Here is a 25,884-nt window from a genome sequence, read left to right as displayed (position 1 = left end):
AAAAATGAACATGAAGTGATGTATACTTTGCCAATTACATCCAACATGAAAGGTTTTATGATTATATATATATATATATATATATATATATATATATATATATATATATATATATATATATATATATATATATATATATATATATATATATATATATATATATATATATATATATATATATATATATATATATATATATATATATATATATATACATATATATATATATATATATATATATATATATATATATATATATATATATATATATATATATATATATATATATATATATATATATATATATATATATATATATATATATATATATATATATATATATATATATATATATATATATATATATATATATATATATATATATATATATATAAAACCCAAATACAAACTACAGCTTTACTACTTTACCTAAGAATCATTAATTTCACAAATACATCCCAAATTAAAACTACAATCTTACTGCTTTCTTAAATGAAGTTTTCTTTGAAGTTTAAAAAAAAAACATTGATGTTACATTAACATCAGCTTTCCATTAACCTATAGAACATTTCTTTCACCATCAGATCACATATATTAACACAAAATTTGTAACTGCACACCATTACCTTCCAGTTTTCTGGAATCCTCAAAAGCTAATCTTCACCAGAAACATAGCCAGTGAGATGAAAATAACAGTACCTGTACAGTGTGTAACCGGTCACTATTTAGAGGCACGAGACTTTATAGTGGCCTGGAAAAACTCCCCATCACCTTGTGTAGCTGCTTTATTGATAGCTCGATGACGATCACGGCTAACACATTCCTCCACCACTTCACCCGAGCCTTTAATCAACCTGTAAAGGACATCATCATCATCATCAACTACAGAATACAATCCATACATCCCTAAGTCACCAAATAGCAGATCATCCACAAATTGTCAGGTTTTATGTGTAAATTAAGAAGACAGGCAAACATGAGTTGGAGGCACATGCCCTTATCACCCAAGGTGCACTAGTGGATGTACTGTACTAACTGTTAAGTTCATGGTTTTTGGGTACATTTTCAGAAACAGTGTACAATTGCTGGGGTAGCAATACAGTATACGTACCTGTATATGCATGTATCCCTGACTATATGAATCAGTTATGTTCCTTGAAAACTATTTGTTAGGTGAATATTGTATAGGCATTCGCTGATTTATGTCATGCCAAACAGTGCAATTTCGATATAAAGTTACTTAATAATCAAGGAACAATATTATATATAAGCCACTAAAGTCGTTTAGAGTCTTGCAAACACCAGTGTGGCAGTGAGGAGGTAACATCATCTGCCCGCCTAACCCACGCATTCCCAACCCACCAAAATTCAGTTTCACTCACTCTGCAAACAGTCCTGCTGGTAGTGTACTCAAGATTGATTGATTGGGAAAAATATCTGGCATAACAGCCTGTGGCCATTTGATGCTGAAAATGATACAGTACTCATAATTTAAAATTATGACATAAATAAATAAGATTCTGTTAAATTTAAACATCAATATTAAAATATAATATAAAATGCATATTTATTTTAAAATCATAAACAGTTAAGTACCTCTCTTGCAATTAAAAATTTAAAAGTTCCACCAACAGGTACTGAACTTTTCTCACTGAGCACCTTCAAGATGGAGAAGTAACCATCCTCCTGCCAGCACTCGGCCAGAAAACAACTCCTCGTCCCCATAACTGGGTCACTCTACCAGCAAGTGTAACAGTCAGTGGCACCAGGCAGTCATCACAATAGTGTTGCAGTCCTCCGGCCATAAGGAAACTGTGGGTGAGGCGAGTGAGTGCGGCCAACAGATAGACAGGTAAGGGCAGTCTCATATTGTGGGGCATCCAAGGATATTCCCAAGGACAGATCTTTGTTGTAATTTCTCACAACTCACTGGAAATGGATAAACTGTCCCATTGTAGCTGCCAGGAGGCCCAGATGGCTGACCTGGCTGCGACAAGAAAAAATCTGTGACAGATGGAGAGTAAAGGAGCATGACGAGAGGCAGCTGACTTGGCCACCTCATTACCTTGTACAAACACATGGGCAGGAACCCAACAGAAATCTACATTATGGCCTTGCCAACAGAGGACCACTAACCAGCAAAAAATATCTGAAATGAGAGGGTGGATGGGATTGAAAGATTCCAGAAAACAGTGCTGCTCTGGAATCACTAAAAATAATAAAACTCCCAGCCTTATGGGTGTTGATTTCTTAAAGGACTAGGCATATAGCAGAGAGCTTCGCAGTAAAAATACAGTACTGTACATGTATAGTACTCTTGATTTAACGAAATCCGATATAACGAACTCTCGATTTAGAAGAAGGAATGTTTTCCGTTATTTTTCACTCGATTTAGTTAACTACTGTACGTACAGTGATCCCTCGGTTAAAGAATGCCTAGGTTAACGAATTACCTTCCACAAGAATCTTCAACTCGATTAACAAACAAAAATTCGGTTTACGAAATCCTTACGAAATTGTGTCAACATGTTTTCGCCTGCTCACCAGTTGGAGTATTAGTCCGCCAATACAGTAATCGGTTTTAGGGCTTAAATTCGTTACCATTTGAGTAAATATCAAGAAGGTTGTACTATTCAATAATTTTCCAAGTCTTATATTAAATTTTTTAGTCATTTTAACAATTATTTAACATAATTGAAGTACAGGGAACTAGTTTTTAGCACGCCAAACAGCCACTTGACTCACCCAGAATGGTGTCAGTTTGTGTCTCTGCTCAGTGGAGGTAGCATCTTGCTTGAGACTCTCTTGAACATAAACTATTTTTACATTTTTACAGTACAATTATTGGTCATTCTGAAATGTATTTTACATATTGACAATATATAGTGCAGTGCAGTGTTGATTTAAAGAAAATAATCTTGAATTACACCTAGTGAACTTAAAATTTTATGGGTGAAATGGCGGCATGAAGCATGGGGTGACTTCTCTTCCACCCCAATGTCTCTCTTCTCCCTTCTCTTCCACCCCCACTTCTAATTCCCATCATCATCATCAACTAGGAGCCTTCTACATGCACACCTCAAAGTAAGTGTACTTTACTGCATTTATTTTTAGTTTGTATGTAATTTTCGGTGAGCTGGAACCAATTACCCAAAATCCCATTGAAACAATGGTTTCTGTTAACGAATGACCTTCTGGAACGAATTGTGTTCGTTAACCGAGGGACCACTGCAGTTAGCTAAATCAAGATTCATGGATGAAGTGACGGTTCTGGATAAGCACAAGAAATACACTCTGCCACGTCCAAGGTGGTCAGTAATGCATATCGGTATACTTACTGATCATAATACTTATCTCCCATAAATAATTCATTTAAAATTTATTTTTTTACAACGAATATTCAGAAATGACTGTGTTAATTCTTGAAACTACCGAACAGACAGTGGAAAATTTAGGATGAGAATGATGAAGACGAAGTCAGGTCATCTGATTCGGAGTTTGATCCTTAATGATCACCATAAATGTATCGGGTCAACTTCACCCACCAGGTAGCCTCCCTTTGTTGCGAAACAAGTTTATAAATTAAAGAAAATACTTGCAGTGTGTTTAATATATTACAGTATATTATAAATAAATAAACAAATAAATCGGTAAATCCATTTCAAGTAAATAGAAAATTTTTACTCGACACCGACATTAGTTCCAGTTAAATAACAGACGCTTAAGTGACGTCACTAGTGTTTACACTACACCAGCCGGTAACATTTGATGCCATTTCTTGAAGTGAATTGGCCTTATTTTAAATAACCAACCATAAATAAACACAAAATAAAAAAAAATATCAAAATAAAGAAACAATATACTGTATGTATGTTGTGTTGTCAAAGTACGAGAAACAATTGAAACTGCAATTGTGTGTAAATGAGGCAGAAAGTCAGGTCAGCAACCTGGGACTTGGTCACAATTTTTGTGATGCCATATGGCAGCAGGGTCTACCATTAGACAACACATTATGCTTCCAATATCTTCCCAGGTGGTAGTATCTACCTGTTTGGTAGCTGCCTACTACCTACACAACTTTTAGAGTGGTGGTAACTCTCGACAGGAGCTGCCATGCACAGGCCAACCGGCCTATTGCAGACTCCTTATTTTCTTATGTTCTTATGATGAAGACGAAGTCACATCATCTGATTCGGAGTTTGATCCTTAATGGTCACCATAAATGTATCAGGTAATCTTCACCTACCGGATAGAGCATTCCTTTGTCCAATAATATTCTTTAAATAATTATTTATCCATTGGGTCATTGTTGTCTGCTCTGATTTTTCTGTATGGTATGTTCTGCCTTTGTGCATTAAGTAACTACTGTAATTATTTAAATTGTTGTGAAAGTGACGTCGCACTATGTGCGTACATTGTGTAAGGTGACCTCACGTCAGGTCATGTAATCCATCCCCAAACGTGATATCCCTTCTCTCAAAGTCCTGTTATAATAGCCGAGATAAGTTTATTTCTCAAGAAACAGGGCCGCCATTTGCAATGACATCACTACCTTCAAACTCATCGCTGCAGTCGGAAGTAGTCGAAAGGATGGCCTCTTCAAACCCCAAATGCCACGTTCAGGTAAGTTTTAAGGGTGTTTTTTTATGGACTATGTCATGGACATTTCGTAAGTGAAGAAATGTGCCGTGAAGAGCAGCTTCAAACATAGGTTGGATGGATATATGAGTGATAGGAGTTGGGTGTAAATGGAACTGCCAGGTATGGGCCAATAGGCCTGCTGCAGTTTCCTCCATTCTTATGTTCTTTTGGACATAAAAAACTCCCATGTTCACACCAGCTCAGCTGTCATGTACTCTTACCAGATAGACTTTCTCTTTTTCTTCAGTGCCTTTACAGAGTATATCAGTACTAGATGGAGATACAAGTAAATTTAGAAGTACAGTAATGACATTCTCTGGACCTTGTTTTGAGAATGCCTGATGCTAGGTAAACATGACAACATAGTGCTGTTATTGTTTTGAGGATTCACTAATGAAGCACTGGGATATCTCATCATTTATATTAATTAATGGGTAATACTTTACTTTAACTACCACGAGTATTTGGATGTTTAGATTCGAGATAGGCTATATTGGGTAAATTTTAAGTTTTGGTCATCCCTGTACTTGGACATGCAGACTATGTTTTTTGTTTACTGATGGTTTGCGATGTGTTATGAATGATTTAGACCTTCATTTCTATTGGAAATCACTAGTTTTGAGTTACTACCCCCCTTACCGATGTGTGTTTAGTTAACCTTATAACGCATCATACCCTAACCTAACCTATGACCTGTATTTTTTTATGCAATCAAAAAATGTTTTGCTACAGAAATCCCGTAGAGATAATTAGTCTTATTGTTTAAAGTACTTAATCCCATAATTAGAATCTTAAGGTTCCCCAGATGACCAAAACCAAAATAATACCAATATTGTCTGGAATTTTTATACTGTACTATGAAATTTGTAGTAGGGGCAGCTAATATCCATTGAATTTGTTAATGTGCTTAGTAATATTTATACAGTATATTCAAAATAGTTTTACTGTGTTGCACAGTAAAGCACAATGAATTATCTAATAATATTTATTTACAGAGCCGATCAGCCGAGAAGGTTGGACAACTACTTCTAGGGTTCATCGAGGCAGATGAAAAAAAATTACCAAAAGTAGATGTCTTTACGATTGTAGAGTATTATCAAGAACTTCGCCATCCAGCTATGAAGCACGTTAAATTACATCTGTCATCTGATCATCTCAAGCCCATCCCCTGGCCATGGTCGTCCCTAGTCCTTCCACAACATTAAATATAGACACCAGTGATGAAAACTTACATTTTCCAGACATGAAATATAGAACAGTGATGAATACTTGAGCAGTTATTTATTTTAACCTAAAAATAAAGTATGCCTGTGTATATCAACATTGTATATGGTCACAAGTCCTGTATTTCTACTGGTAACAAAACATACACCACAGCTGGCTGCCTTGAGGCTCCCGCTCTGCGACTCGCACTAGTCAGTGACGTCACAACCAATCACAGAGCTTTTTGCAGTCACATGACTTTTTTGCTACTTTAACCCTTATTTTTTACACTTTTTGGCCCAGTGACCTGCCATCTTACAAAAAAATTCCAACTGACAACCAGTCCATTATAAGTAATATACTATACAGTATCTACCAATTTCAAATTTACTGTACCCATCAAAATTTCAAATAGCCAATATGGAAGCAGTCAATGAGCATTTTATGGCTGAACCATATGTGATATCAAAGAAATATTCAAAACATTCTACACTGTGCATAGCAGGAGTGAAACAGACTGTTAATTAGCAATGAGACATGATCCTATAGAAGACATTGTGCTTGCTTCTAATCTTAGTTTATTTCATAAGAGTGAATAACTATATTTATTATACTATCATACATTTATTGATGAACATTCCAATGGTAGCAGTTAGAATAAATGGTTGGCAGCCAAACAGTCTGCATTAAATCTTGATTCTGGCAACCCTGCAGCATAACAAGAAAGGGTTTGCAAGATTGGGGAAAAGTGGCTATACAGAATAGCTAATACACCGTACTTAAAAGAAAATATTTTATGTGACTGTATAATAAAAATTTTTATATAATTATATATTGTATAGTGCATGGCATTTGAGAAACTAGGATTCCAGGTTTCTGGTACATGGTAGTAAAGCCCCACATGTCCCAAAAATTTGACAAAGAAACACTCTGTAGTCATGAGTCCAAGTTTCCAATCACTGGACAAAACTGTATCATTATCCCACCCATCCATTCAACATCCACACACAGCAGTTCCACTTAGACACAAGACTTATGAAATTAAGACACTACTGTATTTACACCCACAACTATAATTTGACTAAGGTTATCATAAGTATTTTAACAAACAGTATATTATACTGTATTTGAGGACTCATTGGACTAGGCCCTATTGGATCCTATCTGAGGAGAGTACAGGTCACCCATCTGTCATGAAGCTCACTGGATAAAAAATTTATGAGAGTACTGTATTTAGATTTTTTACCCAGTATGTTTTTAAACATACCATTCAAAATTGATTTAACTGACAAGAAATAAATCTAATAAAAAAAAAACAGTGAATCAAATGCAGTACTACTGAGTATCACAGGCAACTGAGATCCTATTGGGTTAAATCCTCATACAAAGGTTCACAGAAATCCATAGCTTTTTGAATGACTTTTCACTCCTAAATAATTAGACATACCAGTACATCTACATAGTAAAACAAAAGTAGCCAAAATTCCCACAAAATAAGGAAAATAAACTGAGTACTGTACTGTACTGAACTCATATGAGAGGTCCACACCAAACTGCATTCTATCCAATACACATTATAGCACTGTATACATAAAATTATAGTACAGTACTGTACTGATATTTCTGGTTATCAAAGAATGTAGTAAATGTGTTTATTCATACTTTAAAAAAAGACACAGTTCTAAGATACAAGAAATAATCACAAACATAAGGATAAAAAATACTGGCAAATACTGTACTGTACTGATCTCTTACTTACCTGTGCCTGCCACTCTCCTGGTCATAGACGACCCTCGTCACACTCTCTTGTTTTTCCCATTCTTCCCTGGTCATGGGTGTCGTGGCCCGGCTCGTGGTCATCATGTCCACGCTCGGCCCCACTGAAGTCGATCCATTTTCTGTGACATCTGTCTTATTTTTGGAGGACTTGGGATTTTTTTCTTTATTGGAATCACTTTTTGTGTGATTGACAACCTCTGCTTTCTGCTTCTCCTTGGTCACTGTCTTCTTCTTTAAACGCTTGGTCTCCTTCTTCCTATCCTTCTTTAATTTTTTAAGCTTCTTCCTTAATCTTTTAACCTTTTTCTTAATTGACTTCTTCTGCTGTTCCTTTGCTTGTTTTTTGCATTTCTTGAGCTTCTTCTTTAATGCTTTTTCTCTCTTCTTCCTTTTCTTGAGAGCCTTTTTTAGTGCCTTGCCTTTTAGCTTACCATTATACACTTCCGTGTCTGACCCCGATGAATCTGAGGATGATGATGAGGAAGATGACGACGATGAGGAAGAAGAGGATGAGGATGAAGACGAGGACGAGGACGACGATGACGATGAAGAAGACGAGGATGATCTTGAGGAAGCAGATTTTGTTCTTTTTCTTTTCTTTTTAACCTCCCTGTGATTTGGGGAAGCTGAGGAGGACGAGGATGATGATGTTGATGCTCGTCTCTTCTTATTCTTTGGCCGTGATCGTGCTTGCACTGTGGCTTCATCTGAGCAGGAAATTGGGTCCTTTTCCATTGTACAGTACCTACAGAGAAATAAGAAAGTTATATCTCACAGTTTAAATAAAAATACACTACGTGATACTTGTATCCAGCACAGGTTGCAGGCACGACAAATTAATAAAAATAAAGTCTTGTGAAGGATAAAACACATTCCCAGATCATATAAATTAAAAAAATAACAAATACCGTAATGGGGTACCGTACTAGCCTAATTTACAAACTATATTTTGTATTTTAATGTCCTATCTATGATGTTTAACCAATACAGTATATCTCTTCTACTGCTTTTACCTGGGTTACTCATATCTTGTCACCATGTAGCTTACAACCTACCTTTGTAAGACCAGGGCCCATTTAAGAGGCTCCTTCAACGTGTGTGTGGAAGCTCCGTGTTTTTCGTCGAAAAACAGGGTCTTTCCAGGAGTACCCAGTCTGATTTCTAGGAAATCTGATTCGTGAGTGTCGTGACCAGTACAATATTTATCTGTGATCCCCCTAAGTAGATATATTTGTCAATTTACTGGTGAATCTGTGACTACCATGTGAGGTGAGGTGTAGGCCCACCAAACTCTCCCCCCCCAGTGACACGGCTTGTAATCTGAGCCCTGTCCACCCCCGTCCACACTCCCCCACCGTTCCACCCAGCTGACCACAACTCGACCGTCTCCATACTGCCAGCCCAGCCCTCACCAGCTCCAATATGTCTAAGTTGACTGCTAGTGTCAAAAATTCAAATTTCACAAAGCAACAGCTGACTGATGTGATATGGAAGTCCAACGGACTCTCATGCAGGACATCATACAACAAATGAATAAGGAGACCATCAGGAAGCTAGAAGAAGCTGACCGGCATCTCACTGACCAGCTAGGTGAGATTAAAAGAAGCTTGGAATTCTTACAAGGGGAAATAAGTGACCTACAAGCAAAGTTGAATGTTGAAGCTAAAGAGAACCGAACACTCAAGACCCAAGTTCAACAGCTGAGTGAGGAAAAATCCAAGCTCAAAACGGAACTAACAACAGCAGACCGGGTGTATTATGTGGATGACATAGGGCGGCGAAACAACCTCAGGATTGCCAGTATCCCTGAAGACATCCACAAGAACTGGGAGTCATCCCAACGCAAAATTTCAATCCTGCTGAATGAACATTTTAAACTTCCTGAAGTCAAGTTTGATCGTGTTCAACGAGTCAGGAAACCCAACTCCTACCCGCCCCCGCGACATCATAACAAAATTCTCATCCCCCTCTGACCGTGACAAAGTGTTTTATCAACGCAGTAAACTGAAAGGCACCACTATCTTCGTCAAAGAAGATCTCTGCCCAGGTACGACTAAAGCCCGTCTACAGCAAATGGACCAGTTTAAAGAAGCCAGGAAACAAAGGAAACACGTGACGTTTAGTCATAAAACCCTTGTTGTGAGGGATTGGGCAAGTGGACACCTGCCCACTCACCCACCCGCTGTACCACCCCCCCCCCCACCAAACCCTTCGAGAACCCACTCCCCACTGAGGGGGAACCAGCCACTGTTGCTATCACCTGAGGAGTTCCCCCCCCCCTGCCGGCCAACTCGAGTACCAACAGCCCTCTAAACCGAGTGACAGGAGCACCTCCCACTCCATCAGGGAATCACCCTCATCCTAATTCTGTTGTTTGTAGCACTTGTAAGTACGTTACCCCCCCCCACTATTATAATTCTTAGATCTTCCTTTTTCACACCTCAGTGACCCTGAGTTTTTACTGTTCCTTAATCAGTATCAATGTTCCCACAATGATGTGCTAGATCATATGTGTTACACCCCATTTACCCATGGTGTTGACACAATACTCCCTCATATCGATCCTGATGTTTTTCTACAAAACTCACTGGGTTACACCAACCCAAACTGTAACTATTACTTTCCTGACTCCCCCGAATTTAGTTCTAGTCTCCTACTACCTCATTCCTTCTCCTTGATTCGCCATAACATCAGCAGTATTCCCCTTCATCTAGATACCTTTTTGGATCAGTGTTTATCTTCTTTTGCCCACAAATTTGATGTACTTGGGTTCTGTGAGACCAAACTCATTAACGATATTGACCAATTGTATAACATTCCTAATTATAATAGACACTGCATCAACACGTCACGACACAGTGGTGGTGTTGCCCTATATGTTGATATCAAGTATAACACTTCTGTAAGAGATGATTTAAAGGTTCAGGAGGAATACATGGAGAGAGTTTTCATTGAATTACGTAACAACACACGAAATATCCTAGTAGGAGTAATCTACAGAAGACCCCACACTAATGGAAGGAATTTTCTTGATGAATTTTCGAAGCTTATCACTATCATAAGTTCGGAGAGGAAACATTGCTACATTACAGGAGATTTCAACCTTGATCTATTAAAATCAGAAACCGACACCTCAGTATTAGACCTTCTTGCTACCTGTCATTCTAAACTCTTCTTCGACACTATAACCAAACCCACTAGAGTAACTGCCACCTCTGCCACTGTGATAGATCATATCTGGACTAACAACACTCCTAACAACCTAGCAAGTGGAATTATTTATAACAATATCTCAGATCATTTCCCAGTTTTTGCCATGTATAAAACAGCCACAAGACCTGAGAGGTCTAGTAGAGTCTCAATCCAATACAGAAACTACTGCACTTACAACATGCTCCTTTTTGAAAACAACCTAATGAATGCTAACTGGGATCTTGTCTATGCCTCCGACAACCCTAACGTGAACAGCTGCAACTTTTCTTGCATCTTCAATGCTTGCTTTGATAAATGCTTCCTGCTCAAGACTAAGTCAGTGAAAACTGTATCCATTTCTAAACCCTATATCACAAGCAAAATTAAGATAATGATAAAAGAAAATCACAAACTCCAAAGGAAATTTGCAAAAAGACCCATAACTTTCGGTGATGCTTACCGAAGTATCAGAAATAGAGTAACTCAAGCAGTTAGAAATGCCAGATGTAACTATTATACAAATAAGCTCCAGTCAGCAACAGTAAGAAAACCTGGAATGTCATAAATTCTATTCAGAACAAGAACACTCAGCCTTCGGCCCCCCACTCAGCTTTTATGATAAATGATTCAGTTGTAACGGAACCCTCCCCCATTGCCAACCACTTCAATGAATATTTTATTAATGTTGGCAAAAATCTTGCAGAGAGTATCCCAGATCACCATGAGGAATTTAGAGCCTACCTGCAAAACAGACAGCAAAATGAGCTGTTCTTATCCCCTGTCACAGCAGATGAATTACTAGCCATCATAAAAATGTCCAAAGATGCAGAAGCAGGCGAAGACAATAAACCAAAGAGCATCATTAAGAAAGTAGCCCACTTATTACTACCTGTTCTCCTACACATTTGTAACTCCTCCTTCACTAGTGGTGTCTTTCCTGATAAACTGAAAATTGCTAAAGCTCACCCAGCATATAAAAAATCTGGGGACAAAGGTCTCTTCAAGAACTACCGCCCCATATCAGTCCTCCCAGCCTTGAGTAAGATACTGGAAAAGCTAGCATGTAATAGACTAAATTCCTTCTGCAATGCCAATAACATCTTTACAGACTCCCAGTTTGGATTTAGAGCTAGATGGTCGACTGAGAGTGCTCTGCTATCCTTTACTAATGACATCTTAAATTCCTTTGATGACAGTCAGTTCACAGTCGGTATATTCTTGGACCTCTCTAAAGCCTTCGATACTGTCGACCATACCATCCTCCTTTCAAAGCTTGAACATTATGGAGTAATGGGCCTGTCCCACAATTGGTTTACCTCATATCTGTCCAACAGGATGCAGTATGTCTGCTATAATAATCACCAATCTGACTCCTCGCCAATCTTGTATGGAGTCCCCCAAGGTTCCATTCTCGGTCCAGTACTGTTTTTGTTGTACATAAACGACACAGTCCACGCCAGCTCACTCATAAAATACAACTTATTTGCAGACGATAGTAATCTCTATGCCAGCAACTCAGACCTCCATTCCTTGATAAGAACTATGAACACTGAATTAACTAAAGTCAGGAGCTGGGTAATACATAATAAACTGACCTTAAACCTTGAGAAAACCCACTACACGATCTTTCACAGAAGGAAAAACTTACCCCCAGACTTGGACCCCCTGTACCTTGGTAATACAGTCCTCAAATGCGAACAAAATACTAAATTCCTAGAGTTATTGTTGATGAGAAACTTAACTGGAGAAACCACATACAAGCCATTCACAGTAAAGTCAATAAACACAGCAATGAAAGAAATCTATCATGATCTTGTCTACCAACACCTGATACACTGTCACACACTATGGGGGGCCTCTGGCTCTTCAAAAACACAATATCTGGTTACTGCACAAAAGAGAGTTGTACGGACCTACTTGAAAAAAAACCCAGATCACACAAACGAGAAATTTGCTATAAAGTATTGAAAATTTTAAAATTCAAAGATATTAACACCTACTGCTGTGCTCTCTTTGTTTACAAATCTATCAATCACTTGCTTGACAATAATTATATCCAGTTCCGGAATAATCAGAGATACAACTTAAGGCACTCAGAGCTACTAAGACCACCCCTCATGCGCTCCTCTCAGTCCCAGACCTCCATAAAATATCACGGTGTGAAGGTGTGGAACAACTTACCCCCACCCATCCGAGCAAAGACTACGCTCCCTTCCTTTAAATCATCTCTTAAAAAATATCTATTGTCTAGGTATTAATATTTTTTGTAACACCTACTATATTTACAGGACCTGTTTTTATTGTACCATCAAAACCGTTTTATTGGAAATTATCATGTAAATACAGTACTTTGGAATAAGAGTTGTGAAGTATTGGAATAACCTGCCTACCAGTGTTGTGATGGCACAGTGTGTGAATTCATCCAACAATTGCACATGCTCAGGTACATTTAAGAGTCTCTACATGCCCAGTACAGTACTTGTCAACAGAATAACAAATAATTAACAAACTACCTGACTGGTAAATCAACTTAACAGTGGCTGAGAGGATAAAGTAAAGTACGTTAGGTTATTCTAGTTCATTATAAGCTTTCATAAAAATTTTATGTACTACTGTACAGTAGTACCGTAGTATTGCCCTAGTCTCATAGCCATCATTTGTAAATAAAGTCAATACTGTATTGCTTTGTATGGAAATTTAGAAAGAAAGGATTTTACATAACTTTGCTCTTTGTTTTGAAAACTAAAATATGTGTTCACATACCGGTAATTCAAGACACACTGGATGCAGGTACGTCAATCATATTGATGGACTGTGTGATTAATGGTAAGGCAGAGAATCGTGCATGCACAAAATGCGGTACTATTAGGTTGAACTAGATTAGCATTACGCTGCCGTACCAAAAGACTTCAACGTTTCACACATGTTTACTGTAATGAATTCAAAATCCATTACCAAACATTATTACACAGGTTTCTTTAGAGTTTTATAGAAAACTTCCATGTTGACAACGTTTTTGTGCTTGTACAAATAGACATTAGGTAATTTTGTGAATTCACACTTACCCCCTAACCACAAGGGTAAATTTAAAGTAAAGGACATAATTAGATAGCCTTTTTTCAATGGTAATTTCAGACAAAAACAAGACGAATTTCTTCAAGGACACTTTTGGATCTTACCCATAACCAAGATATCATAAGTTGAAAATCATAAAACAACTAAAAAAGGTATTATACTCTACTGTACAGTACAGTGTATAGCATTTGTTGCCACCAACCGAATCTCTAGAATTTTATCTTTGTAAACAATAGTTTAGACAATTCTTAAGACACTTTTTTCACAAACGACCTAGAACCAAGATATTTAATATACAGTCTCTCCTCGACTAACAACGGGGTTCCGGACCGACAACCAGGTCGTAAGTCAAATTGGTCGTAAGTCGAAAAGGCGAAAATAATACATAGAAAATCTAAAATGGGTGTCTCTTTTTCTTCTCAGCACCACTAGAACTCTCACTTTTACGCTTGCCAGCCCTTTTAAAGGGAATTACAAACAAAAATTTTGTTAGTCACAGCGCGATCACTAACGTGGGGACTCGAAAATACGTAATTTAAAAAATATTTTATACGACTGCGGCGGTCGTATGTCCGAGTGGTCGTAAGTCAAGGAGTACCTGTACAGTACTGGCTACGGGGTGGCGGAGGAAGTGAGGTAACATTAGGTAGGATTGGTTGGTGCTATGTGCCACATGTTACTAATTAAGTTAGGCTAAACTGGGAGACTTCACAACCGACGTGTTATTTGTTTTGATGTTTATATTCTTATTATATTTTCATCAATGAGTATTGATATAATAATCATTTTTATGGAAACTGCTTCATTTGGTAGATAATCAGGTGACTAGGCGTGCACTACTTTGTCTGGCTCACACAGCCAGTGTATGTTTATGAACTACACTGGATTGGGCGGCTGGTCTCACATCCACAAAAACATAAAATTACACCATATAATTGTAAGTACTTTCTGTTTAATATGCCAGGGGGTCCAGAGGGTTGAGCCTCATGGCTGGGAAGTTAGGTAAGGTTTCTTTGGTTAGGTTGATAAGGTCTTCTAACAATGCTTCTGCCACTTGTTTTTCTTATCAATTAAGGTTACGTTAGATTTAATTTAGAAATAACTACTTTTTAACACATTTTCCATAACTACAACAATGTCCACTATAAAACAGTGAAATTGCAGCACTTTTAAATTCGTTTTCTATGAAAAATCAGAGGCTGTAAAGTCGTAAATAATCACCTAAGTTATCCTTACCAACCAAACCTACCTAACTTCCTAACAGGGCCTCCAGACCCCCTGGCATATTAAATATCTCAGTTCTAGGTCATTTACGAGGGAAACATCACAGAAGAAAAGTGTCTTAGAGTTGTCTTAACTATTGACTGCAAGGAAAAAATCCTGAGATTCAGCTGGTAGTAACAAATGCAATATTACTTCAGATACCCGGTAAATAGTTTTCTGATTTTCAACTCACGATATCTCGGTTATGGGTAAACTACACCAAAAATGTCACAGAAGGAAATAGTCTTTAGTCTGAAATTATCATTGGTAATTATTGATGACTGACCCACCGGCGATTTAGCATAGTAACCGATTATAAAAGCACCGCAATTTCACTGTTTCTATAAAGGACGCTGTCGTTGTTTGTACAAATTTATTTTTAACCCAACCCAACCTTAACATAAAACCGTTTTATAAGAGGACACTCATTGTTTGTGCAAAGTTTTTTTTTTAACCCAACCTAACCTAACTTAACCTAACCCAATCTAACCTAACCTTAAAATAAAACTGCCGCATTATTGCCGAGAAGACAAAGTAGTTAGCACCTTAGGTGCCTACATATCTACCAAACAAAGCATTTGCACAAGAAATGATTATAAATTCAGAACTCATTGATGAAAATTGAGAAGAAAATAAATACCAAAACAAATAACTCTTCAGTGCGTCAGTCGGTTAATATTCGTCCATTGGCTGTCCACAGGTTTCCAATTTTCAATATTACAGACACAAAGACTACCGGGTATAAAAAAAAACATATGACTTCATATCATTTCTTGTGCAAATTAATATTAACTGAGTATTTCACAAATTTCTAGGCATAAATTTCTGTACCCACCATGTTGCCAGTCACTTCTCTCCTCTCCTCCTCCTGATCTTCGCAGTATGACAACCAATGACCTTCAAGTTTTGTGGAATGTGTCTTGGCTGGCCAATCATTTTGAAGCAGCCTTCCACTGCGCAATTTCGAATTTTGAGGTGTTCTCTCCTTTTAGCTGTTATTCAGTGAGTTTATGAGAACGACAGTGAAGCAATCAAAATATTACAAGATCACGGTATCCTACCAACATCAAGACTGTGTCTTAAGTGTGGAAATTGTTTACTTTTAAGAAAAGCCAGAAAATATTTGTCTGTAACCATAAGCATACCAGATTGCCCAGCTGTATCCTCCACCACAGTAGCAGGTAAGCTCCAAAATATGGTTAGGTTAGGGGGGGGGGTTTGTTGTTGTTGTTGTTTTATGGTGTTTTACTCAAACCTGAGTGCCATTTAGGTGCAAATTAGCTGTTTTGGTTACAAAAATGAAGGTCAGATTCGTTTAAAACACACCAAAATACACTGGAAAAACATATTGGTCAACCACTAGGGAGTCATGTCCGCAAGTATTTTTTTAACTGCTAATTTGCACAAGAAATAAGTCAGAATCGAGTAAAACACACTATAATATATATATATATATATATATATATATATATATATATATATATATATATATATATAATTTTTTATCAAAATCCGAGGACAGCCAATGGACAAATATTTACCGGTGAGCCATTAATATTAACCCCTCTCCTTATACCTCAATGGGTCTTGGTCAAGCAAACACAATGATAACGTTTATAAAAAAGTAATAGCCAACATGTTCCTTGTTCTGTTGACTTTACTGCCTTCCCACATGCATGGAATTGCACGTTTTACCTTAATTAACTCATAATATCTCCAATCTGCGAGGGAAAAATATGACAGGGAACATGATAAGTGATCCAGCTGGCAGCATGTCCGGCTGTCATGAGCATCTGGCTCCTTCCAATATTCTCGATAATCCACCATTATAATTATTTTCTATGATCAGATAAGTCACCTCTAATGGCCGTTATTCTATGAAATTATATCTTTAAACTTATTATGATGTATTAACTCACCAGACGTGACGGCTTTCTATTTCAGGAAGACGGACACAATTGCTCTATTTGTTTACACTTCTGCCGCTGACGTTTGGACAACAATTTCTTGGTACTATAGTTACTATTTAATTATCGCTTACATCGGTTGTATTTTTATAAATTAGTCTATTATATTACATTAAATAAATATGAGTTGACTTTAGTGGTCAAAAGCCTTGTGGTTTCTTTTGAAATATAATTATTAAAGAAGTCTTGAATGCAACCAATGACGTCATCAAAGCTTAGTATTTTCTTAAAGTATTGGAATTTGACTTTATAAGGAATAAGCAATAAATAAGCATTGGTTAAAGACAACTTTACAAAATTAGGAAGTTATGTCTACTCTTGTAAGCTGTACCCGAGGATGATACCAATTTTACGTGTGTTGGTAAACTGTCTCCCGAGTCTACCTGATCTACTGATTACCCTCGCGCGCGCACACACATACATTTCTTATACCGGCATTTAAGAATGATACGTGGCAATGTATGTGTGGATCTTCAAACTATATGCTGAAATCGGTAAATTCAATCATACTCTTATATACAATACTAAAAATTCAAAATGTATGCGAATTTTCAAAAACAGTTGGGCTTTAGTCATACTTTTGATGACAATTTTGCCTATGGTTACAATAAATTCGAAATCGCACTTTCATGACTAAGGCCACATTGCATGCTGTGACCTTTAATGATTATCACCACACCGTTTACCGTCGCTTACTTGCCTGTGAACATGTATAGCTCACCACGCTACCTCCCCATCAGGGTAGCTACACCGCCTTACGGATGCACCTCATAATTGTCACACAATTTGATATATCTTCACCAAAATAGCCACACCACCTCAATAGATGCTTATGACTGTACAATATACCCTCAGGACTGGCCACACAATATCCCTTTTGTATGCTTACGACTGCAGCCACACTAGCTTGATGTATCCACAGGTCTACCACAATATATTTGCTGCTACCGCATGACTGATCAACACACTTCCTTGATGTATCCCTATGTCCGTGATCACACTTCCTTGATCAACACTTACCAAACTTGACCAACACTGGGGCAGGTTCAGATAATTCAGGGGTCAGTGCGTGCCCAGTACCTGCCAGTGTGTATTTGAGACGTGACCGACCGCCCAAGCGGCAAAGAGGATAAAAGTAAAAGTATCCTCACGCCCGTGACCACACTTCCTTTATGTAAATGATGTATCCTCAGGCCCAGAGACTCTAGTCAATGCGGCTGCTCCTGGCCGTGCGCTTACAGGAGCCTCGCGCTCTCCTGGTTAGTTATAGTTCAAATGCAACACATAAGCTCGTAAGAGCTTATGTGCTAATTGGAAGCATTTTAGTGAAAGACTAAAATTTCATGAGTCATCAAATGAATACTTGCTCAATTTAACCAAATGGATGGAAGTGAAAAGAAGGTTGTGTTTAATGATTACCATAGATGCACGCATGTAAAGACTTGAATAAAGAACATAAGAAAGGAGGAAACTGCAGCTGGCCCATTGGCCCATACTGGGCAGTCCCATTTACGCTCATTATAAGGGCGGGGTTTCTTTCTTCCTTTCTTTTTTTTTTTATTGTTTTCTCTTTCTTTCTTCTTACCCTTATATTCTTATTTCATACTTCTTTCTTTTTCTTATTTCCTTCATTTGTTCTATCAAATTATTTCATTTCCTATAATTACTTCATAACCTCTGACCTTTGGTAGCATGGCGAGGGTTAGGGTGTAGGGTTTCGTGATGTTATGTTGTCTAGCACTCAGGATGGGATGGATGGAAACTCTAGGTGGCGGTTTTCTTATATAAAATATATTATATACAAGACAGTCTGGTGCTGGAGATGCCATGTGGTGAGAAGCTTGCTCAGAGGACACGTTCGGTGAGTAGCGTGTTTGAGGAGGTATCTGTGCAGGAGCTTCGTTAGAGGAGATGTTGCGTGTTGCTGTCCTCCAAGTTGAATGAGAGCTAGACAGCGAGGAGCTTGCTTGGAGGTGGTGTTGCGTGTTCAGGAACGTAGGGCAGAATCCATCTCAATTGAGAGACTGAGAGCTTATATACACAGCCGCCGGAAGTAAACCCGTGGGAACTCGCCGGTTGCTTGACTCCGTTGCTAGGGTAAATGTCGCAGGTGGCGACCCCCCGTGAGCAGCTCCCTGGTTGCTAGGATACTGTCGCATTGGAATGCGGCTACACAGTTGTAGGGGAGAAATCCACTACAAGGGCACATGGGTTCTGTAATTCTGGTATCAAGTTATTGGACAAGAACAAAGGTAGATACTGAGGGAAAATGATACCCCCCAACATACTCTAAACATGGTTTATTAATATGAAATTAAATTTGGTTAAAGGTGTCATTAACATACAACTACAAGGTTCAACTCCTTGGCTTTACTCATCTGCAATTCCAATTAGATACTCTTGCTTCTTACATCATTACTGGTTGCACATTTAAAAGAACACCCCACATGACAAGCTTACATATGGTACTGTAGTGGATTTCTCCCCTACAAATGCTATTTGTCGCTGAGTAGCCGATCCCGCGAATTCCAGTGTGTGCCTCGTGGTCTAGGTCAACCAGCGCTGCCTGACATAGCAGAGGTCAACTACTAAGCCACGCCTACCTCCGCTATTTAAGACCTGACCTCGTGGTGACCCACAAGCTGGTCCTCCTCTGAGCACCCTCACCAACCAGCTCTCTCTACATCACGCTTGTAACCACGCTGCCACTTCCCAGCACCAAGCTGCATTGTACATCCAATACAATATGTATACAGTGAGCACATTGTGAGTTTCCTTTCTCCATCCCATCCTGAGTGTAACCCAAACATAACCTACCCCACAAATGGTGACCCCGGAGATTCGCACTCACACAGGATGGAGGAGAAACAGATCACGCTCCCAGTCTTCAAGCAACATGGAAGACTGGCTTATCCACCCAGAAGCAGCTCTCATCGGCTCTACAGCTACTGTCTCTAAACCGCAGGTTAGACACCCTAGAGCAGCACTGCTTCTCTAAGCAGACACCAGCTCCTCTTCCTGCCCCAAGCACCACGTCCTACCGACCCCAGCACACCCGTCCTGCCTCAGACGCCGCCCCCGGCCCAGCAGTACCCCCTGCCGCTCCTCCTGATGCAGCCCCTGCTCCCGACGCGGACCCACACACCCCTCTTTTCTCCCTCAGGTACTCCCTGCTACTGTCCTGCACCCTGCTGCTGTCGTGGACCCAGCTGCTGTCACGAGCCCTCATCCGCTTCTGCTGACGCAGCCCTGCTCCTGACCCAGGCCCACACACCCCAGCAGGCGCATCATCACCCGTCCTGCCTCAGACGCCGCCCCGGCCCAGCAGTACCCCCTGCCGCTTCTCCTGACGCGGCCCTGCTCCTGAGTGCGGACCCACACACCCCTCTTTTCTCCCTCAGGTACTCCCTGCTAATGTCCTGCACCCTGCTGCTGTCGTGGACCCAGCTGCTGTCACGAGCCCTCATCCGCTTCTGCTGACGCAGCCCCTGCTCCTGACCCAGGCCCACACACCCCAGCAGGCGCATCTGACGACTCTGTACCTGCCGTGAGGGAAGCACAACATTCATCGCCTCCACACACCCTTTTTCTCCCTCTCTACTCCCACAGATATTGTGTATCTAGACAGTTGTCTCCTAGCGACCGGCTCATCCACGCCATCGCCGTTGTCTCACATGAGGCATGCACCGCCCGTTCTGCCTCACATGTGCTATGCAACCCTGCAGACAACAAGTCTCCTACACTGCCTGGAGGGAAGGAGGGAGTATTGTAGTGGATTTCTCCCCTACAAACGCTGTTTGTCGCTGAGTAGCCGACCCCACGAATTCCCCAGTGTATGCCTCGTGGTCTAGGTCAACCAGCGCCGCCATACATCACGGAGGTCAACTACTAAGCCACGCCTACCCCCCGCTATTTAAGACCTGACCTCGTGGTGACTCTCTCTTTCTACCTACACCAACCAGCAAGCAACACCCTCCTCCTGCCTGGCGGCCCTCGCTCCCGCCGGCGAGCATGGCGACCCACAAGCTGTCCTCCTCTGAGCACCCTCACCAACCAGCTCTCTCTACATCACGCTTGTAACCACGCTGCCACTTCCCAGCACCAAGCTGCATTGTACATCCAATACAATATGTATACAGTGAGCACATTGTGAGTTTCCTTTCTCCATCCCATCCTGAGTGTAACCCAAACATAACCTACCCCACAGTACCTTCACTAGAACTGTTGGTGGTACATATGGAGGATGCACTCACAATACATACCACGTTATTACTGATACTACCAATTTTTATGGGTTCACTACTCAACATGGAATAATTAAATTTCGGCTAATTATCCCCCATCATATACAGCAATAATACTGTGGCCCATATAGCACCTCAGCTACCCTGAGAGATTGGAGCGTCTGAACTTGCCTGGCTTATATTACAGACGGGTAAGGGGTGACCTAGTTGAGGTGTATAAGCATCTCAGGGGGGCACTACTCAGTCGAGTGTTCTTACTTGGAGATGGCGGACGCTCGTCCCACAAGGGGTCACAGCTCAAGATTGAAGAAGCCCCAAGTCCAGAAAATTGTGAGGGCAAACTTTTTCGGAGTGAGGGTTGTAAACTCTTGGAACAATCTACCAGAGTGTGTTGTGACGGCACCGAGTGCGAGCTCTTTCAAGATAAGACTTGACCAACACTGGAGCAGGTTCAGGTACATTCAGGAGCCGGTGCATGCCCAGTATTTGCCAACAGTGCGTGACAGCGACGTGACCGATCGCCCAAGCGGCTAACGAGCCGATCAGTGGCGAAGAGGATAAAAGTAAAAGTAAACTGTAAGGAGTGCCCCAGGGTATAACACTGGTGTCTCCACAACAAATGAAGATCACTGTTATGGTCGGTTGTAGTCTGACACACGGCGAGAGTCTGAGCCTAGTTCCCAGGATGCGGACTTGTACAGTTTAATCCTGCAGAATTAGGGACATCATCCAATACAGCTAGCTGTCATGCAGCTACCGATCCCCGGTAGCTGCTGGGTATTCAGCTAAGACACACACACTGGGCCTGAGATAATGTTGAAGAGCGTCAGGAAGAAGTAAATATTAATTCAATCACAAACAATCTTTTGTCTTGCAACGACAGACAACATTTACGTTATATTAATTCTTTCACTGGGTAAATAAAAATTTCACTGTTACAACATGAACACTGATACTGTATTCACAAAATTTACTGAGTTAAACTGACTCAACATGGCGTTCGGGGAATCTTACACATACCTGAGATAATGTTGGAGAGCGTCAGGAAGAAGTGATGTCTCTCCTGCGCACGAGCTTATACCTGTATACGGCCAACTGGCAACTCAGGCCTGTGCAGAATACTTATCAGGAAAGACTACTCACGCAATGACAGAAATTTCATTCAAATCAGCACTACACATTTAAATATGACACTCAGTTGCCACAGGTCAGGCAAATTTCTTAAGTCGATTTACATAATTGAAACAGAGATTGAGCTTGCCAGGAAAAAGTGGAATTACATACGTTGATAACTTTTAGTTTCCCAACTGGGCGGGATTTCTATACAAGGAGCCTCTCATGGATATACGTTGAGATCTTGGAGATTAGGAGTTTGACATGTTCTTCTCAGGAGATTAATGACTTTCTTAAATTGACAACTGACAATAACTAAACTACAAACATCCGATTCTCTAAGGTTTGGGAAGCAAAATAATCTAACTTCAGTAGCAATTGGAAACTCATGGCTATCCCCGAGGACGAAATCATGAGGTGCCATTCATACAGGCAGACTCGACTCTCACTTACTTGACAAGTGTTACTAACAACAAGGACAGTTGAAGCTTTCAACATCACACACAAAGGATCTTGAATGCTTTAACTGTAATCAAACATATCTAAGTTGCCTCACACAATGGTGTTCTCTCTCACATTCAAATTTACTTTATAGGGAGGTTGAATTCAGGAAGTCTGAGAAAATGGCCGGCACCTTAAGCCAGAGAAAACGCATTTCTTCCTAGGGATAACTCACCAGTTATCCACATGTTTTGTGGGCGTCGAGCATAATATGAATCATCAGGTGTCAAACAGACCAGCAGTCATTGTGACCATGACATCATATATCCATCCAACCTATGTTTGAAGCTATCCAGCGTATTCGAGTTATTGATGATATTTGGTAACTTGTTCCACTCGTCCACTACTCTATTTCCAAACCAATATTTACCTATTTTGCGCCTAAATCTAAATTTGTATAATTTAAAATTATTCTTACGAGTTCGCTCCTGGTTGGATAATTTCAGTACCTTTGTAATGTCCCCTTTGTTCAGCCCCGACTTCCATTTATACACCTCTGTAGTGGATTTCTCCCCTACAAACGCTGTTTGTCGCTGAGTAGCCGACCCCACCAATTCCCCAGTGTATGCCTCGTGGTCTAGGTCAACCAGCGCCGCCATACATCACGGAGCGGGGGTCAACTACTAAGCCATGCCAACCCCCGCTATTTAAGACCTGACCTCGTGGTGATCTCTCTCTTTCTACCCACACCGACCAGCTAGCAACACCTCCTCCGCCGCTGCCTGGCGGCCCTCGCTCCTCCTCCGCCTGCCTGGCGGTCCTCTCTCCCGCCGGCGAGCATGGCGACCCACAAGCTGTCCTCCTCTGAGTATCCTCACCTCTCTACATCACGCTTGTAACCATGCTGCCTTCCCAGCACCAAGCTGCATTGTACATCCAATACAACATGTATATAGAGAGCACATCGTGAGTTTTGTAGTGGACGTCTCCCCTACAACTGCGTATCGCATTCCGACGTGCTGCCGTCTCCTAGCAACCAAGCGAGAGCTGACGCCAGATGGTACGGTTGCTTAGCAATGAAACTAGTCACCGGCGACTTTCTGGGTTTTCCCAACATGATTCATAGAGGACTGGCGGCTGCTGCTGGGTATATAAGCTCTGTCTCTCCATTGAGATTCATTCTGCCCATCTTCCTGAACAAGCAACACCTCCTCCAGCAAGCTCCACGCTGTTAGCATTCATTCAACCAGGAGGCCAGCAACAGGCAACATCTTCTCTAACGAAGCTCCTGCACATCTACCTCCTTCAACACGCTACTCACCGAACGTCTTCTACTGAGCAGCTCCTCACCACACGGCACCTCCAGCACCAGACTGTCTATCATATAACTTATATTATATAAGAAAACCACATTAGAGTTTCCTTCCATCCTGAGTGCTAGACAACATTAATATCTCGATACCCCTACAGTTTCCTTTCTCCAACCCACCCTGAGTGAACACCAAACAATCTCATACCCCACACCTCTATCATATCTCCCCTCACTCTACGTCTCTCGAGGGAGTGCAGATTAAGATGCTTTAACCTGCCTCTGTACTCAGTTCCTAATGCCCGGGATTAGTCTTGTCATTCTCCTTTGAATTCTTTACAAAGATTCTATATCCATTCTGTAATACGGTGACCAGAATTGACCCGCGTAATCCAAGTGAGGTCTCACAAGCGCAAGATATAGTTTTAGGATGACCTCATTAGTCTTGTAACTAACACTCCTTTGTATGAACCCAAGTACTTTATTAGCCTTGTTTCGAGCAAATACACATTGTTTACTTAGCTTAAGATTCCTACTTATCATTACTCCTAAATCCTTCTCGCAGTCGAATTTCTCAATAACATCGTTGCTCATCTAGTATCTGGTTTCCCTGTTTACATCTCCTATACTGAGTACTTTACATTTGTTCACATTGAATTTCATCTGCCATTTTTCAGACCATTCGAAAAATTTGTTTAGATCTTCCTGTAGTTTTGCAGAGTCCTTGTCAGATTTAATTACATGCCCTATTTTAGTGTCATCAGCAAATTTACTTAAGTTGCTGTCTACGCCGATATCTGTGTCGTTTATGTATGTAATTAATAATAATGGTCCAAGTACTGAGCTTTGGGGAACTCCACTAGTGACGTTGCTCCAATCGGATTTAGTGCCGTTAATGCTCACTCGCTGTTTCCTGTCCTGTAACCACGCCCTAATCCATTTTAGAATATCTCCTTTAATGCCATGAGCTTCCACTTTTCTTATTAGTCTTTCGTGGGGGACTCTGTCGATGGCTTTGCTAAAGTCGAGATATACCACATCATAATTGTGCCCCTCGTCCACTGATTCGAAAACAGATGAAAAGAATGTTAATAGATTAGTTAGACATGAACGCCCGCTTGTCTAGCCATGTTGGAAATCATTGATCAACTTAATAATAATAATAATAATAATTAACGGTTTATTGAAAAAATTCTGCAGCCCGAAGGCTGAAAATATACATTGGACATAAATGACTTATTTACATACATTGGTGGTTTAACAAAAGCCTTCATTAGAGAAAGGTAAAGGAACATACAGTGAACATACAGATTAATGTAGGTGTTGAACAGCAAACTCGTAGTGTAGTAACTCCCTCCCAGATGGTGTGAGGAGGAACTCACTTGGTGTAGTAGTTCCCTCAGATGGTGTTATGAGGGACCTGGCGTGGTGTAGTAATTCCCTCGCAGATGGTGTTATGAGGGGCCTCACGTGGTGTAGTAATTCCCTCACAGATGGTGTTATGAGGGACCTCACGTGTGTAGTAATTACCTCACAGACGGTGTTATGAGGGACCTCACGTGGTGTAGTAATTACCTCACAGATGGTGTTATGAGGGGCCTCACGTGGTGTAGTAACTCCCTCACAGATGGTGTTATGAGGGGCATCACGTGGTGTA

The 25,884-nt window shown here is 40.2% G+C and overlaps 1 protein-coding gene across 1 annotated transcript; it reads right to left on the bottom strand.

The window, feature by feature from the left end:
* Positions 1-401: 401 nt before the first annotated feature.
* LOC121865503 (ADP-ribosylation factor-like protein 6-interacting protein 4) lies at positions 402-17,170 on the bottom strand. The gene is made up of 3 exons (XM_042365017.1): positions 17,073-17,170; positions 7,604-8,368; positions 402-854 (listed from the first exon to the last, which is right to left on the bottom strand). The coding sequence occupies exons 2-3, from the start codon at positions 8,356-8,358 to the stop codon at positions 722-724; spliced, it is 888 nt and encodes a 295-aa protein (XP_042220951.1). The 5' UTR covers positions 8,359-8,368; positions 17,073-17,170; the 3' UTR covers positions 402-721.
* Positions 17,171-25,884: the final 8,714 nt, after the last annotated feature.

Source organism: Homarus americanus, unplaced genomic scaffold, assembly GCF_018991925.1.
Source record: "Homarus americanus isolate GMGI-L3 unplaced genomic scaffold, GMGI_Hamer_2.0 scaffold25483, whole genome shotgun sequence".
Classification (NCBI taxonomy): domain Eukaryota; kingdom Metazoa; phylum Arthropoda; class Malacostraca; order Decapoda; family Nephropidae; genus Homarus; species Homarus americanus.
This window is presented reverse-complemented; position numbering and strand designations above follow the sequence as displayed.

Bases quoted from the DNA above. Each gene is read 5' to 3' on its own strand.
- LOC121865503 (XM_042365017.1), bottom strand. From the start codon at position 8,358: ATGGAAAAGGACCCAATTTCCTGCTCAGATGAAGCCACAGTGCAAGCA. The intron at 855-7,603 runs GTAAGTAAGAGA...TGTCCTTTACAG, and splicing joins CAGGAGAGTGGCAGGCACAG to GTTGATTAAAGGCTCGGGTG.